We start from the raw sequence: 16,992 nt of genomic DNA, 5'->3' as shown, positions 1-16,992 counted from the left end.
CATGATGATTAATGTTTAATTCAACTCCATATTTGTTAAATGTATTAATTTCATTAAGCAAATGTTATATTTATTGATTAAAGTATGAATTCTTATCTTATTTCATAGTGTTATATTGCAGGTGTGATCCGCAGCTTTACCTAATGACTGTGTTTGAACTGTGGATTTATACCTTCCTTACATTTATATGAGATTGTGCAGACAGTGGGAAGTTTATCTGTGAGAAAAGGGAAGAGAAACCAGAGGAGGAGACAGTTTGGAGCCTGATCCACCAACCTACTTGACCTTGGATTTCATTAGACCCAGAATGTGAGCTGACATGATGGATATACGGCATGTGCTTCACATTTTTAGATCGTGTGTAATTTGATAACAAAGTGTGAGACGCAACATTACTTTTTCCTGACAGATATATTGACCCTTTGAGAATAGTGTTCACCTTTTAAGAAGCAAGGTAAGACATTATCGATCATCCTACTACATACAGTCGCGGAAAAAATTATAAGACCATCAAAAATCATCAAAAACAATGGCTATGCAATCCAGTACTAACTCCTGTGTGTATCATGTGACTAAAACAGACAGAAAAGAAAACATGGAATGCCTAAAAGCACTGTTTTTGGCATTACAATGCCATAGATATTAGGGGTGTAAGAAAATATCGGTTCTGCAATATATCGTGGTACAGTCTACTCTCGTTATACCGCCAACTTCCGTTCACGGCCAAATTGGCGGTATAGCGAAAATGGCGTTACAACGGGTTGCGTCCATAATGTGCATGTCTTTACTATATGATGTCTATGCTGCCTCCGTTAACCCGTTCTAATTGCGTTTCTAAATAAATCTTGATTCTGTTATGTTGTAAGGGATCATTTAAAGTGGGGAAACATTTTAAGCATTATTATACCGTGTCGGGAAATGACACCCCATCATCTTGAGGCTTTGGCTTAATCCCACGTCCTCTTCCTCTCCTGACCTACTGAGTGTTCTGCGATAAATGAACGGTGGCCGTTCCGTAGACCTACTCGTAGCTTGTAGCGATCAGCGTCTGGCGCGTTTGTTTCAGTGCATTGTTAAAATTTATGTGTACTCGATGGCAATCACGCTGGCGGTATAACGGTCGGGAAATCAATGGTATAAGTGTTGTTTGTGCATGGAACTGGGCTGGCGGATGGCGATAGGCGGAAATGGCGGTATAACGGCGGGCGGTTTAACGTGAGTAGACTATTTCATTTCACAATACTGTATCGATATTAAAAAGTACTGTATCGATATTTGTAGGTATTTATTCAAATGTAGTTATGGTAGAGGTTCATTTTTGTTTTTTGGTTTTCTTTTTAGTTTGTATTTTATTTATTATTTAACACTGTTTTATTAAATAATGGTTATTTGAAGCATCCTAAAAGCACTTTTTAGTGTCTGAGAGTGGCAGATTTTAGTTCCTTTGGAAACCAGGAGAATTTGAAAAATTTGGTGATACAGCATTAGATCCTGTTCTGATCAAATTGTGTTTAGTTTTGTCCATATTTCCGGTGTAATTCAATTGTTCCAGGAAATAATCTTAGAAAAAAAGAAACAAAAAAAAATTACTTTTTTAACAGTATCATGATGTATCGTATCGTGATCCTGGTATTGTGATTTGTATTGTATCGGTAGATTCTTGCCAATACACACCCCTAATAGCAATTGATATAGATATATAGAACTGAAGTGATTTTGGTTATTATCAACAAAACCATGGAAAATGGATAGATATCAGCTCTGAAATTAAATTCTTATGAGGTATTTTTGTTGTTATCATTATATTTGTCCAAAAAAAATGAACCTTTAGTTGTACCAGGCATTAAAATGAACAAGAAATTGAAGGAAACAAGGGTGGTCTAATAATTTTTTCCGTGACTGTATATTATCAGATTTAATCCTTACTTCCCTCCAATTTTATTTACAGTAATAGCATGAATAATTCAATTTATGTTACCTGCAGCATAGTTAAAATGCATGCTTTAGTACAAATAGTCATAATCAACAGTCACTGAAAGAACATTTTCAGTTTTTTTCTATGTGCATCTAACTTTCTCTGTATATATTAATAAACCTTATTCAAGTACAGATAAGTTTGATACAATGCAATACAAATAAGACAATAAGAAGCTGCAAAAGTTCAGGGTTTAAGAACCTAATGTGTAAATTTTACAGGAAAAACAGGAAAAAAAGAAGTCATTATCAGCATGGACTCACTGGAAATCGATGACAACGTATCAGGATTTGAGAACCTCACGATGACACGGCTCATTACTCCAGGTACAGTTTCACCCCGGACAGAACGCAGCGTTAAATATAAAATATAATTAGCACACATTTGGTTTTAGTGAGTATATTAGAAACAATGCACTGTAAAGACAATTTAGAGTCTTGTACCAATTATTAAAATGGGTCTATGCTGCATACTTGTAAAAAAAAAAAAAAATAAATAAATTGATGATTTTTCTGAATGTTTTTATTACTTAATTATTCAATAACCAACAACAGACACTGATGGTTTAATGATGGTGAAGAATAATTCAGATTTTTATTTTTCTTTAACTATCTTTTTACAGAAAGTTTAGAGAAACACTAAAATGGTAGAAAACGTTGGTAGCATTGACAGAACAGTGCTTTTAGGCATTCCATGTTTTCTTTTCTGTCTGTTTTTGTCACATGATACACACAGGAGTTAGTACTTGATTGTATAACCATTGTTTTTGATGACTTTTCATGGTCTAATAATTTTTTCCGTGAATGAATAAAGTCATCTGGCACTCTGAAACTGTGTGTATGTATATTGTGTACAATGAAGCATAAATGTATGATGTGTTTTATTTGTCTGTTGAGTGAGTCCACTGAATTGGACTGTATTACGTAAATTTTGCAGTTTTATGTAGGGACGAAAGATGGAAATTAGCCTCGGCAGTAATCTTGCATATTAGCACGTATTGTGTTTATTAATATGCACTGTCCCTTTGAAAAAAAAAACAAAAAACTTCAAACTTTAAACTTCAATAAACCCCAGATTATAACACTGTCCCTATCTATTTATGCTGTACAGTCATGGAAAAAATGATTAGACCATCAAAAGTCATCAAAAATAATGGTTATGTAATCAAGAAGTAACTTCTGTGTGTATCATGTGACTAAAACAGACAGAAAAGAAAACATGGAATGCCTAAAAGCACTGTTTTTGTCAGTACAATGGCATAGATATTGATGTAAGACTGAAGTGATTTTGGTTATTATCAAGAAAACATGGAAAATGGATAGATATCAGCTCTGAAATTAAACTACTATGAGTTATTTTTGTTGTTATTATTATATTTGTCCAAACAAATGTACCTTTAGTTGTACCAGGCATTAAAATGAACAAGAAATTAGGCTCCATTTTTTTTTTTTTTTTTGTATTGTGATTATGAATACTACTTTGTGTGTGTACATATACATGTATTTGTGCATAGTTTTCTTTGTCTTATTTCCTAGAGGTGTGATTGGCTATGTGTGCAAGCTTGTTCATATCATTATTATTATTATCCATTTTTTACTTATATACTTTATTTACATATTTTTTCCCCTTTCTTTTTGTTCCTTTCAGTGAGCATTATTGATATCCTTATTTCTTTGCAAAAAAAAAAAAAAAGAGAGAGAGAGAGAGAGAGAGAGAGAACAGTGTGCTTCAAGCCATTGCTGTCCATTGATCTTGTGAGACTGTTCTGAGTAAAAATTTGAACTAAAAAAAACTAAACAAAACAAAAACTAAAAGACCAAGAAATTGAAAAAAACAAGGGTGGTCTAATAATTTTTTCCATGACTCTAGGCACTAGGCATGATGGGTAATCACTTCATCTGTCTCCACTGAAACACAGTCCAGTGTTTATGCTCTATCAAACTGATGGATGTTTAAGGAATGAAAAGCTACTCATTTCATCACTTAAAGCTCTACCGTATGATGTGGCATTTTTACACTTTTCATTTGTCATCTTAAAATGCTCCTAATAAGCGTGTGTCAAACTAAAATGTAAAAGAAATCCACCAGGTATTGAAACTCAAAAATGTTTAATTCTCATATATTTCTGATAAAAGTCTGACCAATCATTTTATTCGGTCTGAATGAAATAATTGGCCGAACCTGGCTGAGCCTCCTGTCAATCATCCATTACGGCCGTCCAGCATCCGATATGTGTCCCTCTGAATCTGACGCTTAACTCACGCTGCTCCTCCTGTCACTGACCACAGTCTACTGTCTGCACATGCACATGTGGAAGGGATTAAACGGATTTATTAAAAGAAACAACAACTAAGGGGAACAATCAGGAGTCCGATGAATGAAGGATGGAGATAAAAGTCCGGAAGTCTGGTGTACTGGACTAAACAGGTCTGCATAAAGCTCAGCTTTTATGACCGTGGGACTCATACAGGTACATGTACATGGTGTCACACAATGTAGGATGATAAATGTATGGACTATGAAACCTCAAATGTCCACAGAAAATTCACAGAGGCCACGCATTCACAGTGCGCACCCCCGTTGCCTAGGCACCTCATCTCCGTGGTGCAGTGAAGACACTGACCCAGTACCGCACAGACCACACCCTTAAATACAGGGTTTACTGATGGAACAGGGGCCGCAGGCCCGCGGCAGGTGGATGATGCACCTCATTTCTGAGGGAGGGGTCCACGGACACACCGAAGTGGACCGGACCTCCACCTCTGCTTCCTCTGTGTGCATCAGATGAGAGGAGAGAGGAGGGGAGCGTAGGAGCTCAGGCAGAGGGAAGTGGACGGGGCTTTGGAGGGAGGCGGGTTGTTCATGTTCAAACTTTTACTAAGTGCTGTGAGAAATGCCACATCGGTAGGTATAAGTTTAATATTAAAGAACTTTTTGACGCTGAAACATATTATTCACGGCAGTAATTATCCAGTGGAAGGATCTGAAAACTATGTGTTTTGTTAAATCCAGGTGGAGACTTTTTTTTGTTTTGTTTTTTGGCCGTGCAGTGCATAAAACTTGAGATTGTTCATTTTTTTTGTGCTATATTTGCTTTAGATTTCCAGAGAAGTCAAACCCCCAGAAGTGCTGTTGTGTGTCTTGGATTACTCTGTGCCGTCCTGTTGGCTGGAAACATAGGACAGATTGTGAACTGTAAGTCATTCATAATAAAAAAACTCAACACTTATGCCCAGCCCACACACAGATATTTTTATAAACAGATATTTTCTCTGTGCATTAAAAATAATTACAAATAATCCAATTGCGCCACCTTCATTGAGCTAAATATCTCTGTCCACATGACAAAAATGATTCCAAGCTGATATAAAATTCAAGTCACTGTTTCTGGTGAACTTAAAACTGCAAATATCATGTATAATGTTGGACGTAGCAGACGCAGAAGCTTTAATTTGTCCTGAAAGTGAAGCGGGAACAACAAATTTACTTAGAAACTTAAGTTTCATTAAGTGTTGGTTCATGTTTTCAAAGTGTATTCTTTATAGGATGTGGATTTGTCCATAACAGCGGTCCGATCTGCCTCCCACAGGTATCTTTACTGACCTCAATCTACTGCAGGTCAAACACTGATTCACACGCCTGGATTTGATGTTTCAGGGGCAGGTTTATTACACCAAACAATAACAGACATCAGCAAAATGGGATGTGACGCCAAAATGTTCCAATCTCTTTGTTTTCCCTGCACAAACGGATACACACAAACAGTGTATGATTAAAAATCTCAGTTTTTATGACCTAAAATGTCATTTATATGTGGACAAAGGCCCAAACGAAGAAAAAAAACCTCACATTAGAATGGATGGAGCATGGGAAAGCAATCAATACATGGTAGACAAAACTGGTACTGTCAAACGATTATTATTATTATTTTTTTACCTTTATTTAACCAGGAAAACCTCATTGAGATTAAGAATCTGTTTTTCAAGAGTGTCCTTGCCAAGACAGGCAGCAGTACATTAAATAGTTACAGACAGACTTCCATACATAAAACGAACACATAAAAAGCACATAGACAAGTCAAACCTTCCAAAGTCAACTCAACAAGTGCTCATGAAATGTAGACAAAAGTGTGTCAGGTAAAACATCTGCAGCTAGATATCTCAGAAATTTTTAATCAGATTAATCACAGGGTTGCTGTGGATTAATTTAGATTAATTACAATTAAATATCATTCATTTTTAATCATAATAATACATTTTATTTGTAATGCACTTTACATTTTTATCTAAAAACCTCAAAGTGCTACAAGCAGGGTATAATAAATACGATTAAAAGGGAAGTTAAGAAATAGAAAGCAAGTAAGACAGATAAAAACAGTTAAAACAGGTGAAGCATGCACAGAACAGGGAAGATTATAGATATGCTTTCCTGAAGAGAAAGGTCTTCAGACCTTTTTTAAAAGTGTCCTCAGTCTGTGGGGCCCAGAGGTGGTCTGGCAGGGCATTCCACAGACAGGAGCAGCAGCTTCGAAAGCCCTTTCACCCATGGTCTTCAGCTTTGTCCTGGGGGGGGGCGCACCGACAGAACGATTGACCTGATTTTTAATCTATATTAATCACGTTTCATTTTGCATGAGCAGACTCGTAAAAGAAGGAAATATAAAGTGGTGTGCAAAAATATTAGAACACTTGTCAAATCTTAAGAAACTGGTGGTTTATTTATTCCCAGAGCCTGAATTTCACTTTTTTGCCACTGCAAAAGGTAAAGGCAAAGGTACTGATACAAATTTATCAGTCCAGTCCTTTTTTTTTTACATTTTACTGTAATATTTAGTGTGGCCCCCCCTTTGGCAACAATCTAAGGAAACTCTAAAGAAACTGTCTGGAATGAACTTCTGAGAGCGTGGAATGACATTGGGGTTGAAACTCTCAGAAAATACATCGACACAATGCCAGAAAGATGCGCTGCTGTGATTGTTGCCAAGGGGCGGCCACACTAAGTATTAGAGTAAAATGTTAAAAAAAAAAAAAAAAAAAAGGACTGGACTGATAAATTTGTAGGTGAAATATTCTCAGTACATTTGCCTTTACCTTTTGCAATGGCAAAAAAGTGAAATTCAGGCTCTGGGAACAAATACACCACCAGTTTCTTAAGATTTGACATGTTCTAATATTTTTGCACACCACTGTATATGCACTTAACATGTTTGTCTTAAGCTGAGTGACGTATTAGCCAAAGTGCTAACAGAATCCCCGACTAATGTATGCTTCGCGTTAATGTGATATTTTAAGCTGTCACTACCGGATCAATTGCCCATTTGCGTATGCGTGACGGTAGCTCTACTTGGACAAACTGCCCCAAAATGTGTTGGCAGAGACGTTCAGAGCCATTCTCTGCAGTAGATGGGTTAATTGCGTTAAAATTTTGAATCAGATTAATCATGATGATGGATTAATCTGCGTTAATGTGTTAATTTTGACAGCCCTACCTATAATACTTAATTTATTCTCTGTAAATATTTTTGACGCTTCTTTTCACAGATGAACTGAAGATCCGTCCAGTCTTGGCAGATCTAAATCAAGTTCATCGCCACACTCCGCAGCAAGCGCAGCACTTTCTCCAAAATGATACCCTGAATAAAGAGAAAGATCAACTAAAGACTAATTTAGATGCTTTAGTGACTAGACTGAACAACCTGACAAAAGAAAAAGACCAGTTGCTGACCAGTTACAAAACTCTGGCTAAAGAAAAAGAAGATCTTGAAAGTGTTCACCTGGCCTTGACTACTGAAAGAAATGAGTTCAAGGCCAGTGTCAATAATCTGACCGACGAGAAAGACCAGTTGAAAGAGAGTTACAACATCTTAAAGCAGACGAGCGATCAATTACAGATGAGCTACGATGCTCTGCAGGCTGACCACAATGTTCTGACTGAGAGCAAAGATGAGCTGCAGAACAATTATGCAACGCTTCAAACAGAAAAAGATGAGCTACAGACACGTTTGAGTTCAGTGGAGGCACACAGGAATCAGTTAAGATTACTATTAAGCAATTACACTGCACTGAGGAGAGAAAAAGACCGGCTGCAAAGACAGTTCGATTACCTAAACTTAAGAAGAGATCTGCTTGAAACCAGCTACAGTTCACTGTTCAAAGCCAAAGACAGGTTACAATATGATTTGACCAATACTCAGAGGCGAAACCAGCAGCTGCAGACCAGTCGAGACCAGTTACAGAAGATGGTGAATGAGATGGAAGCAAAAATAAGAGGTAAGACTGAAAACAAATTTAACCCATAAGGACCCAGTGTGACATTTGTAGCAGTTCCCAAATGAATTTTTCTCTATATTTAAGTGATTTATCACATTTGTTGCAATATTATCTTCTGTATTTTGTGTTTTTTTCAGTGAAAATCAGGTATTTTTCTACATTTAATTTACTAATCATGTAGCCGTTCATAAAAGCTCAGAGTAAAGTCGAGGATTACTATATCAAAAATAGAGAAAACTGAAGAAAAACTTTTTCAGTCCAGTGTCTCATTAACTGAACATAATCCAAGTGTCTCCATACAATGTCAGTGATCCAACTCCATGGGTTTTACTGGTGAGTCAATGTTGTAGAAGATGATGGTGTTTCCACGGTAACTACGGAGCCTCTGAATGTCCAAATGGGTCATATCTGATGATCATAAAAAGATGACAAACTGTATTTTACACCAGTTACACCGGTCTACAATTTTTTAGAAATGATTTGCTTCAGACATTAAATGTGCTAAATGTTACGTATTTTAATAAGATTAATTGGAAAATAAATGACAAAAGTGCCGGTTTGCTGATGTTTTCAAGGTATATGATTAAGTGTTATTACACATATATATTGGTTTATGTACATTTATATAATAGTTTTATAAATCTTCCACTAAATAGAACCTGTAAGGTGAATGTATTCTAATGTGCAGATAGTGTTTTGAAGTAGATCTTGTAGCTCTGAGACAAATATTCCTTTTGAGTCAAACCCATTCTCTCGTTAATCCTTGAGTTTCTCATTTTGACCCAAGGCTGTATGTTGGAAAGTTCAGCCAACCAGCATTTTTGACTTGATTTTTCTTCATCAGTGACTCTCATGTGGTAAAATTTCATTACTTTTATTCTGGAAGCATTTTCCTTGTAGACCAGTGTAATTGACATGGATTGATAGGATTAGTGGATCAACAGGTATTAAACAGTTTAGATCAGTAGATGCTTTTGGTCACCAGTGGCTGTTTGGGTCTTTATGGGTTAAGTTCAGTAAATACTAGATACTTAAAAACTTTAACTTCACTTGCATTTCAGTTGGTAACTTGAACTTCTACTGAAGTCATTTTTTGGTAAGGTACCTGTACTTCTACTCAAGTATGACTTTCCAGTACTTTATACAACACTGGTTTTGTTTCTGGATTTGTTTCTTTACCCCGCGACCCGGCCCTGGATAAATCGGAAGATAATGGATGGATGGTTTTGTTTCTGGATTTGTTTCTTTAATTTGCAGGTATGAACTGTCAGATGGGGTGGAGGAAGTTCGGCATGAGCTGTTACTTCACCTCAGGAAGCAAGAAAAACTGGACGGAAAGCAGGAAGGCTTGCATCGCTGAGGGATCTGATTTGGTCATCATAAACACCGGAGATGAACAGGTGAGTAATAAAGAATAAAGCTAGAAAGACCGAAAGAAAGATCAGATTTTATTAATATGCATCTGTCTTCTCTCCGTTCTACTGTACAGGCATTCGTCAACTCATTACTGAATTCAGGTGAAAATGCCTGGATTGGTTTGACTGACAGTCTTACTGAGGGGGAGTGGAAGTGGGTGGACGGGACCCCGGTCACAACGGCGTAAGTTCAAGAGGGTCTTAATTACATAATGTCATAGTTTCTTGAAATTGATTTGCAGAAGAACCACTCTGAAATAGTCCAACACCTATTTGCTTTATAAATCATAGAGAACAGAGGTGGTCAAATCCCCAGCTCAAATCCATGTGTTACGGAGTCCTTGTTTTAGTTCACACAAAGTTCAAGTACAATTTTGAGACAACAAATTCAACATCCTCAGAATTAATGTCAACACATATCTAGTGTTTATAGGAACTACTGCTGAGGTGTTAAAATGATCAATAATAGTTCTAGAGTCAATATTTAACCATTTGATAGTGTCCATGGTACCATTAGCGATACTGTTGCTAATCTCTACAGTCTTTAAAGTTTAACCTGCAGGAGTTTGTGTGCACACATCAGGATTTTACAGCATCCACAAAACATATCAAGATATGTTTTGTGGATGCTGTAAAATCCTGATGTTAGGCTGTATTAGATAAGCAAAGCCACCGGGGTAAACAGAGATAGGGTGGGAATAGAATGGTACAGAAGTGTCTTGTTCTGCCAAGAACTCAAAGCTGCAAGTTGTTATGATATCATCTATTCTACCTTTTGACCACAGGTGGAACTCTAAAAAGCATTTGTATTTTCTCGGCCTCTCCAGCCCTGTACTGTAGCACCAAACTTAATTCTGTTCATAGAGTAGAGGTGTAACGGTGCACTCGTTTGTACCGAACCATTTTGGTTCAGGGCCTTTGATAGAATACTAAGCTGTACTGAACAAATTCATGTAGCCTATGTGAAGAACGCAAATACAGGGTGACACAAAAAAACAGGAACTTTTTAATAATCCAATAAAACCAAGAGAGATGGAAGAAAAATATTTTATTCATAGTAATTGAAACCTTAAAACATGCCATTTAAGAAACAATGATGGAATTTTCATTTTTTTTAAATTACAGGGTGACCCAAAAAAACGGGAATTTTTGAAGTGCGTATTGGCAGACATGAGCAAGTGGCAGCACTGCGAGACAGTGACCTTGAGCAAGTAAACACACCCCCATTTTAGTAACCATTGGCGGCTGTGCGAGAATTGTTCGGTAACCGTGTGATCTCAAGATTCGGTAACGTTCCCTGGCCCCCTAGATCGCCAGATTTGTCCGTTTGTGATTTTTTTCTTGTGGGGCTATTTCAAGAGTAAAGTGTACACGACTCGACCAAGAACTTTGGATGAGTTAAAACAGAGAATTCAGGATGAAATTCACAGTATCCCAGCTGAGATGTTGCAGCGGTCAATGAGGAATCTCAACAGCAGATTTCAAGAATGCATTCGTACAGGAGGACGCCATCTACAGGAAGTAATTTTAAAAAAATGAAAATTCCATCATTGTTTCTTAAATGGCATGGTTTAAGGTTTCAATTATTATGAATAAAATATTTTTCTTCCATCACTCTTGGTTTTATTGGATTGTTAAAAAGTTCCCGTTTTTTTGTGTCACCCTGTACTTGGGAAGCAGGATGGCTGCAAGCAGAACTCATGTGAAGGGTTTCCCCTATATACATTTGCACTGCTGAATTCTGAGCGCCACTGCAAAAAAACAAAAACAAAAAAAAAACCAAACCCACAACACTTTATTCTGAGGCTGGGGCACCGATAAGGGGGGGGGGGACATGACAACAGAGAGGATAACAGAGGCACAGAAGCCAGGTTAGATGTTCGAAGCATGTTAAATTTCACTTTTGGTTTACAGTAGTTACGGAACACCCCCCCCCCCCCCCATACCCCCTACCCCCTTCACTTGTCTCCTTCACTGTAATGAAAATGTATTAAAACCAAAGACCCCTGTAGCGAAAACATACCGAACTGAAATTTTTCTGTACCGTTATACCCTTACCATAGAGCCAACTTTGCTTTGGTCTCCATCAATACGGAGCTGTATCAAAGTGGAGCTAAGCTAACTGACCTTCCATAAACAGTGAGCTAAACTTATTCTGTATCAATCAATCATCAAAATTTCTTTATATAGCATCATATTATAACAAAAGTTATCTCATGACACTTTACACATGAAGTAGACCAGACTCTTAATAAGCCAGATCAACAGTATCAACAGCTAAGCTAAGCCACTTTGCCCTAAAAGAAAGCTAAGCTAACTTGGTCTATGTCAAAAGGGAGCAAAGCTAACTTGCTCTGTACCAACATGGATTTAAGTCATAGTATGCAGAGATTTCATGGACTTTGTATATTTACGTGTAATTTTGGTTCTTTTTCTTCAACTGCTGGTCTTTTCCAGAGCAGCTCCTTTTCAAATGAATGGCTTTATCTGCAGAGCATCACTGTTTAATATAAACCTACAACAGAGGAACACAGCTTTATCCACCCTGCAGCCTGCTTTACTCATGGTGTAACATCCTAATCTAACAGAATGGCAAATAAAAAACAGCATTTTGAACTGCACCATGGACAGAAAAGGGTAGAACAACAGCAAAACTGACTACGACAACCTGACATTAGCCATGCCCTGTGGCCTTGGGACCATCCCCATGAGGTCCAATAATAAGACTGCATTAACCCATGAAGACCCAGGGTTTCCAAATGAATTTTTCCTCTATATTTAACCTTTCTTAAGTGATTTAAAATTTAATGTTGTGGGTTATTATATCAAAAACAGAGAAAACTGAAGAAAAAGTGACTTTTTCAGCAAAATATATCAGTAACTGAACAAAACTAAGTGTTTCCATCCGCTGTCATTGATCCAATTCCATGGGTTTTACTGGTGAATCTGTTGTAGAAGATGACTGTGTTTCCATGGTAACTATGGAGCCTCTGAACGTCCAAATGGGTCATATCTGATGACCATGAAAAGATGACAAACTGTATTTTACACCAATTATTTACATGTATTAATAGGGTTAGTGGATCAACAGCTATTAAATCATCAGTCATTCATCCTTTACATCAGTAGATGGTTTTGGTGAATGTTTGGGTCTTTATGGGTTCAGACCATGTGTACAATTAGCTTCGCTCATAGAGCTCTTCTTTAACACTGCAAGAGTTAAAACCCCACGGAAATCAACACTATAAAAATAACACTGCTGATTTTGCTGTGCAGGAAAGGTTATCCCACAAAGACCCAGTGTTACTTTTGTGGTAGTTCTGAAATTATTTTTTCTCTTTATTTAACCATTCTTAAGTGATTTATCACCATTTATTATAATATTATTCTTTGTATTTGGCGTTTCTTCAATAAAAATCATGTAGACGTTCATAAAAGCTCAGATTAAAGTTAATTGTCATAATATCAAAAACAGAGAAAAATAAAGAAAATGTGACTTTTTCATCAAAGTTTATCATTAACTGAACATAAACCAAGTGTTTCCATCCACTCATTGATCCAACTGCATGGGTTTTACTGGTGAATCAATGTTGTAGAAGATGATGGTGTTTCCATGGTAACTACGGAGCCTCTGAACGTCCAAATGGGTCATATCTAATGACAATGAAAAAATGACAAACTGTTTTTTACACCAATTATTTACATGTATTGATAGTTTTAGTGGATCAACAGCTATTAAATCATCAGTCATTCATCCTTTACATCAGTAGATGGTTTTGGTGAATGTTTGGGTCTTTATGGGTTCAGACCATGTGTACAATTAGCTCCCCCCATAGAGCTCTTCTTTAACACTGCAAGAGTTAAAACCCCACTGAAATCACCACTATAAAAATAACACAATTCCAAAATGAATTTATCTTCTTTTTAACGATTCTTATTTGATTTATCACCATTTATTTTAAATTTACTCTGTATTTGGCGTTTCTTCAATAAAAATCATGTAGACGTTCATAAAAGCTTAGATTAAAGTTCATTGTCATAATATCAGAAACAGAGAAAAATAAAGAAAATGTGACTTTTTCAACAAAGTTTATCATTAACTGAACATAAACCAAGTGTTTCCATCCACTCATGGATCCAACTCCATGGGTTTTACTGGTGAATCAGTGTTGTAGAAGATGATGGTGTTTCCACGGTAACTACGGAGCCACTGAATGTCCAAATGAGTCATATCTGATGACCATGAAAAGATGACAAACTGTATTTTACACCAATTACTTACATGAATCGATAGTTTTAGTGGATCAACAGGTATTAAATCATCAGTCATTCATTATTTACATCAGTAGATGGTTTTGGCGAATGTTTGGGTCTTTATGGGTTAAAACCAGGGGTGTCCAGATCCGGTCCTCGAGGGCTGGTATCCTGCATGTTTTCGATATTTCCCTGGTATTGTCTTTAGTGTCTTTACTTATTGTTTTAATATTTTTAATGCATGAACTATATGCCAGTAGTGTTTTATTCTATTTATTGTCTTTTACTCCTATCCTGTTTCATGATTTTGTATTGCACTTTGGGACAGTAGTGTCTGTTTTTAAGTATGCTATATAAATAAACCTTGACCTCTTCTAGCACACCTGGAAACCATCACATTGTTACCAGACTTCTGTGGAGATTGATAATGAGCTGATCATTAATTGAACCAGGTGTGCAGGAAGAGGGAACTATCTAAAATACGCAGAATGCCGGCCCTTGAGGACTGGATTTGGACACCCCTGGTTAAGACCATGTGTACTACTAGCTCCGCCCATAGAGCTCTTTAACACTGCAAGAGTTAAAGGTAGGGTAGGAGGTCCTGGAAAAATGGTTCGAGCAAGCTACATTTTGAAAGTACACAATTCAAAAGTCCAAACCCCTTTCTTCAGACTTCCCCCCTCCTGAAGCCACACCTCCAGAATACTGGATTGTACTCTCAGAGGGGGGGAGGGCCAAATGGCAGTTGAATTTGATCGACATATCACCATTCAATCATTTCGATGGGCCGGTTAAAATGATTGGATGGTGTTTTTTCAGTCCTGTTCGTTCCGCAGGTGACTAAAAGTTTTTATTTTTGTGTTAGAGCATTTAATTAATTGGTTACAATCGGGGTGTGAAGAGGATTTTAAGTAATATAGTAAAAAAAAAAAAAAAAAGCTCCAGGAAAACATCTCCTACCCTATCTTTAAAACCCCACCGAAATCAACACTATAAAAATAACACTGCTGATTTTGCTGTGCAGTAAATTAAATACATATTTAGAGCAACGTAGTGCACATTCAGCTCAAACATCCACATGGTAAAACAGGAAGTGGAAGTGGAGTCACTGATTTCAGCAAAATTCATTATGTGATGTGACTGCAGTATTAATAATGTAGACGTGGTTAAAAAAAAAGACGATTTTTACATTTAGAAGCAGCGGAGTGGGCTGCAACTTTTTTTCAAAGTATGATTCTATCTTAACTTCAGTCAGCAGTTATGAAACAGTGATTGTTTGCAAAGAAAAAAAAAGCTTCTGACTGGTTTCTGTGTCCGTTTTTGTATATTTCAGGTACTGGCAGCCTGGGCAGCCGAACAACAAGTTTGTGGAACAGGACTGTGGAGAAATAGTGCAAAACTCACCAGTGGGCGACTGGAATGACGATGGCTGTTTCGCCGACCAGAAATGGATCTGTGAGAAATAAGATCATTAAGATTTAACCCACTGATATCATATGACTTTAAATCACAGTCCTAATATTTGTCTTTGGCGTTTGGAGTCTACATTTGCAGCACATTTTCAATAATATATAAACAGACCGAGAGACTGGACGGTGCAGACTGTGGGCGGATCTGACAGTTTTATGGGATATTTTTTTTACTGCTGGTGATAAAAAATACAGAATATTACAGCCTTGTCCTTTAATAGTGTTAAGGTTTTGGTTTACCTTGGAAGAGATTCCTGCCAAATATATTAAACTGAAGTGCAAGAAGTACTCGTATTTTTCACTAAAATAAAAACAGAATGACCACAGTGTATAAATAAGTCCTGAATTCCAAATGTAACATGATTAATGAGATATTTGTCACTGCAACAACAGCAATTTAATATGATGAATAGCATAAAAATCGCAATTAAATAAAGAATAACAACAACATTATCGGGTACAATTATTCATGGATAAAATTAACATTACATAGTTTTTCTAAACCATTTTTACGACTTCTCGCAGAGTTAAGGATCAGGTCACCCACTTTTCCTCAGATAATAGCAGCATTGAAAAGAACAAAAACAGTCATTTACACCCAGAGAAATACAACATAGAGGCTGCGCAACTTCCTATTGACCCTTGAACCCTCGGTTTTTTTCAGGTTTGCTCAATACTCCACCTACTGTCCAGAACTGGAATAAATAAGTAATTGAGATCAATGAATAAAGGATTTTTTTGATGTTTTAACATTTTTTAAACCTGGTTGCATTATGATAGTGTTTAATTTCTAACAGATACACATAGAATCAGTTGAATCAAATAATAAAATAATAAAAATATTTTCCTCTGAAATGCAAATGACAAACCGCATGGAAATATAAGCTAAAATTTTTGTAATCGAGTGAATGTACAATCATGGTCAAAAACATGTATTGACTTAAACGTGAATTACTTGCAAACAAAAGTAAAGAAACTCATAAAACTAAGAAAATGCTTTTACTTCTTCCACATTGTAGCTCAGAAATACAAAATAAAGACGAAATAAGTTAGCATTTGGGGTATTTGCAGTGAAATGAGAAAGAGTAAGAAAAAAACTTGATACAACACACTGGTCGCTTTTCCATTGACCCTAAAATTGTGCGAATATTACTTGCGCATAAAAATATACCTAATGGAATAACAACAATTTCGCCAAAATTAAAAGTTTTTGCGCTGGCAAGAAGTGGTATTTTGGGCGTAGCGCAATGGGTGTATCACGCAAAACTGTGATGGAAGAGTCACATGACTTAAAAAAAAACAACAAAAAACAGATGTTGACAGACGTTACAACAAGCGAAGAAGAGTTTTAAAAGAAACATGGCACGGTATGTGTGGACACACCAGGAAACTGAATAATTTTTTAATTTAGTACGAGATAGAGAGGTAATATATAGTAATAATGAATATATCTGTAAATCAACATGATATTTTAATTTGTTGCCATGTTTATGGAATGACTTCTCGTGTCATCTTGCGATAATAAATAAACAAGTCATCGCATTTGTGTTTTAATGGAAAAGACAACATTTTGCACTTCTGTTTTTTCGACATTTTGTAAATATCGGTAA

The 16,992-nt window shown here is 36.6% G+C and overlaps 1 protein-coding gene across 1 annotated transcript; it reads left to right on the top strand.

The window, feature by feature from the left end:
• The first annotated feature begins 2,228 nt into the window (after positions 1 to 2,228).
• LOC115426794 (C-type lectin domain family 4 member M-like) lies at positions 2,229 to 15,631 on the top strand. Its single transcript, XM_030145030.1, has 6 exons — positions 2,229 to 2,301; positions 5,075 to 5,170; positions 7,516 to 8,244; positions 9,502 to 9,644; positions 9,734 to 9,843; positions 15,247 to 15,631. The coding sequence occupies exons 1-6, from the start codon at positions 2,229 to 2,231 to the stop codon at positions 15,377 to 15,379; spliced, it is 1,284 nt and encodes a 427-aa protein (XP_030000890.1). The 3' UTR covers positions 15,380 to 15,631.
• The last annotated feature ends 1,361 nt before the right edge of the window (positions 15,632 to 16,992 follow it).

The sequence above is a fragment of the Sphaeramia orbicularis genome, chromosome 10 (assembly GCF_902148855.1).
Source record: "Sphaeramia orbicularis chromosome 10, fSphaOr1.1, whole genome shotgun sequence".
Classification (NCBI taxonomy): Eukaryota; Metazoa; Chordata; class Actinopteri; order Kurtiformes; family Apogonidae; genus Sphaeramia; species Sphaeramia orbicularis.
Note: the sequence above shows the minus strand (reverse complement) of the source record. Positions and strands in the feature narration are given on the sequence as shown.

Excerpts from the sequence above, each read along its gene's own strand:
- LOC115426794 (XM_030145030.1), top strand. The coding sequence starts at position 2,229 with ATGGACTCACTGGAAATCGATGACAACGTATCAGGATTTGAGAACCTC. Across the intron at positions 2,302-5,074 it reads GACACGGCTCATTACTCCAG|ATTTCCAGAGAAGTCAAACC; the intron begins GTACAGTTTCAC and ends TATTTGCTTTAG. Across the intron at positions 9,645-9,733 it reads TAAACACCGGAGATGAACAG|GCATTCGTCAACTCATTACT; the intron begins GTGAGTAATAAA and ends TCTACTGTACAG.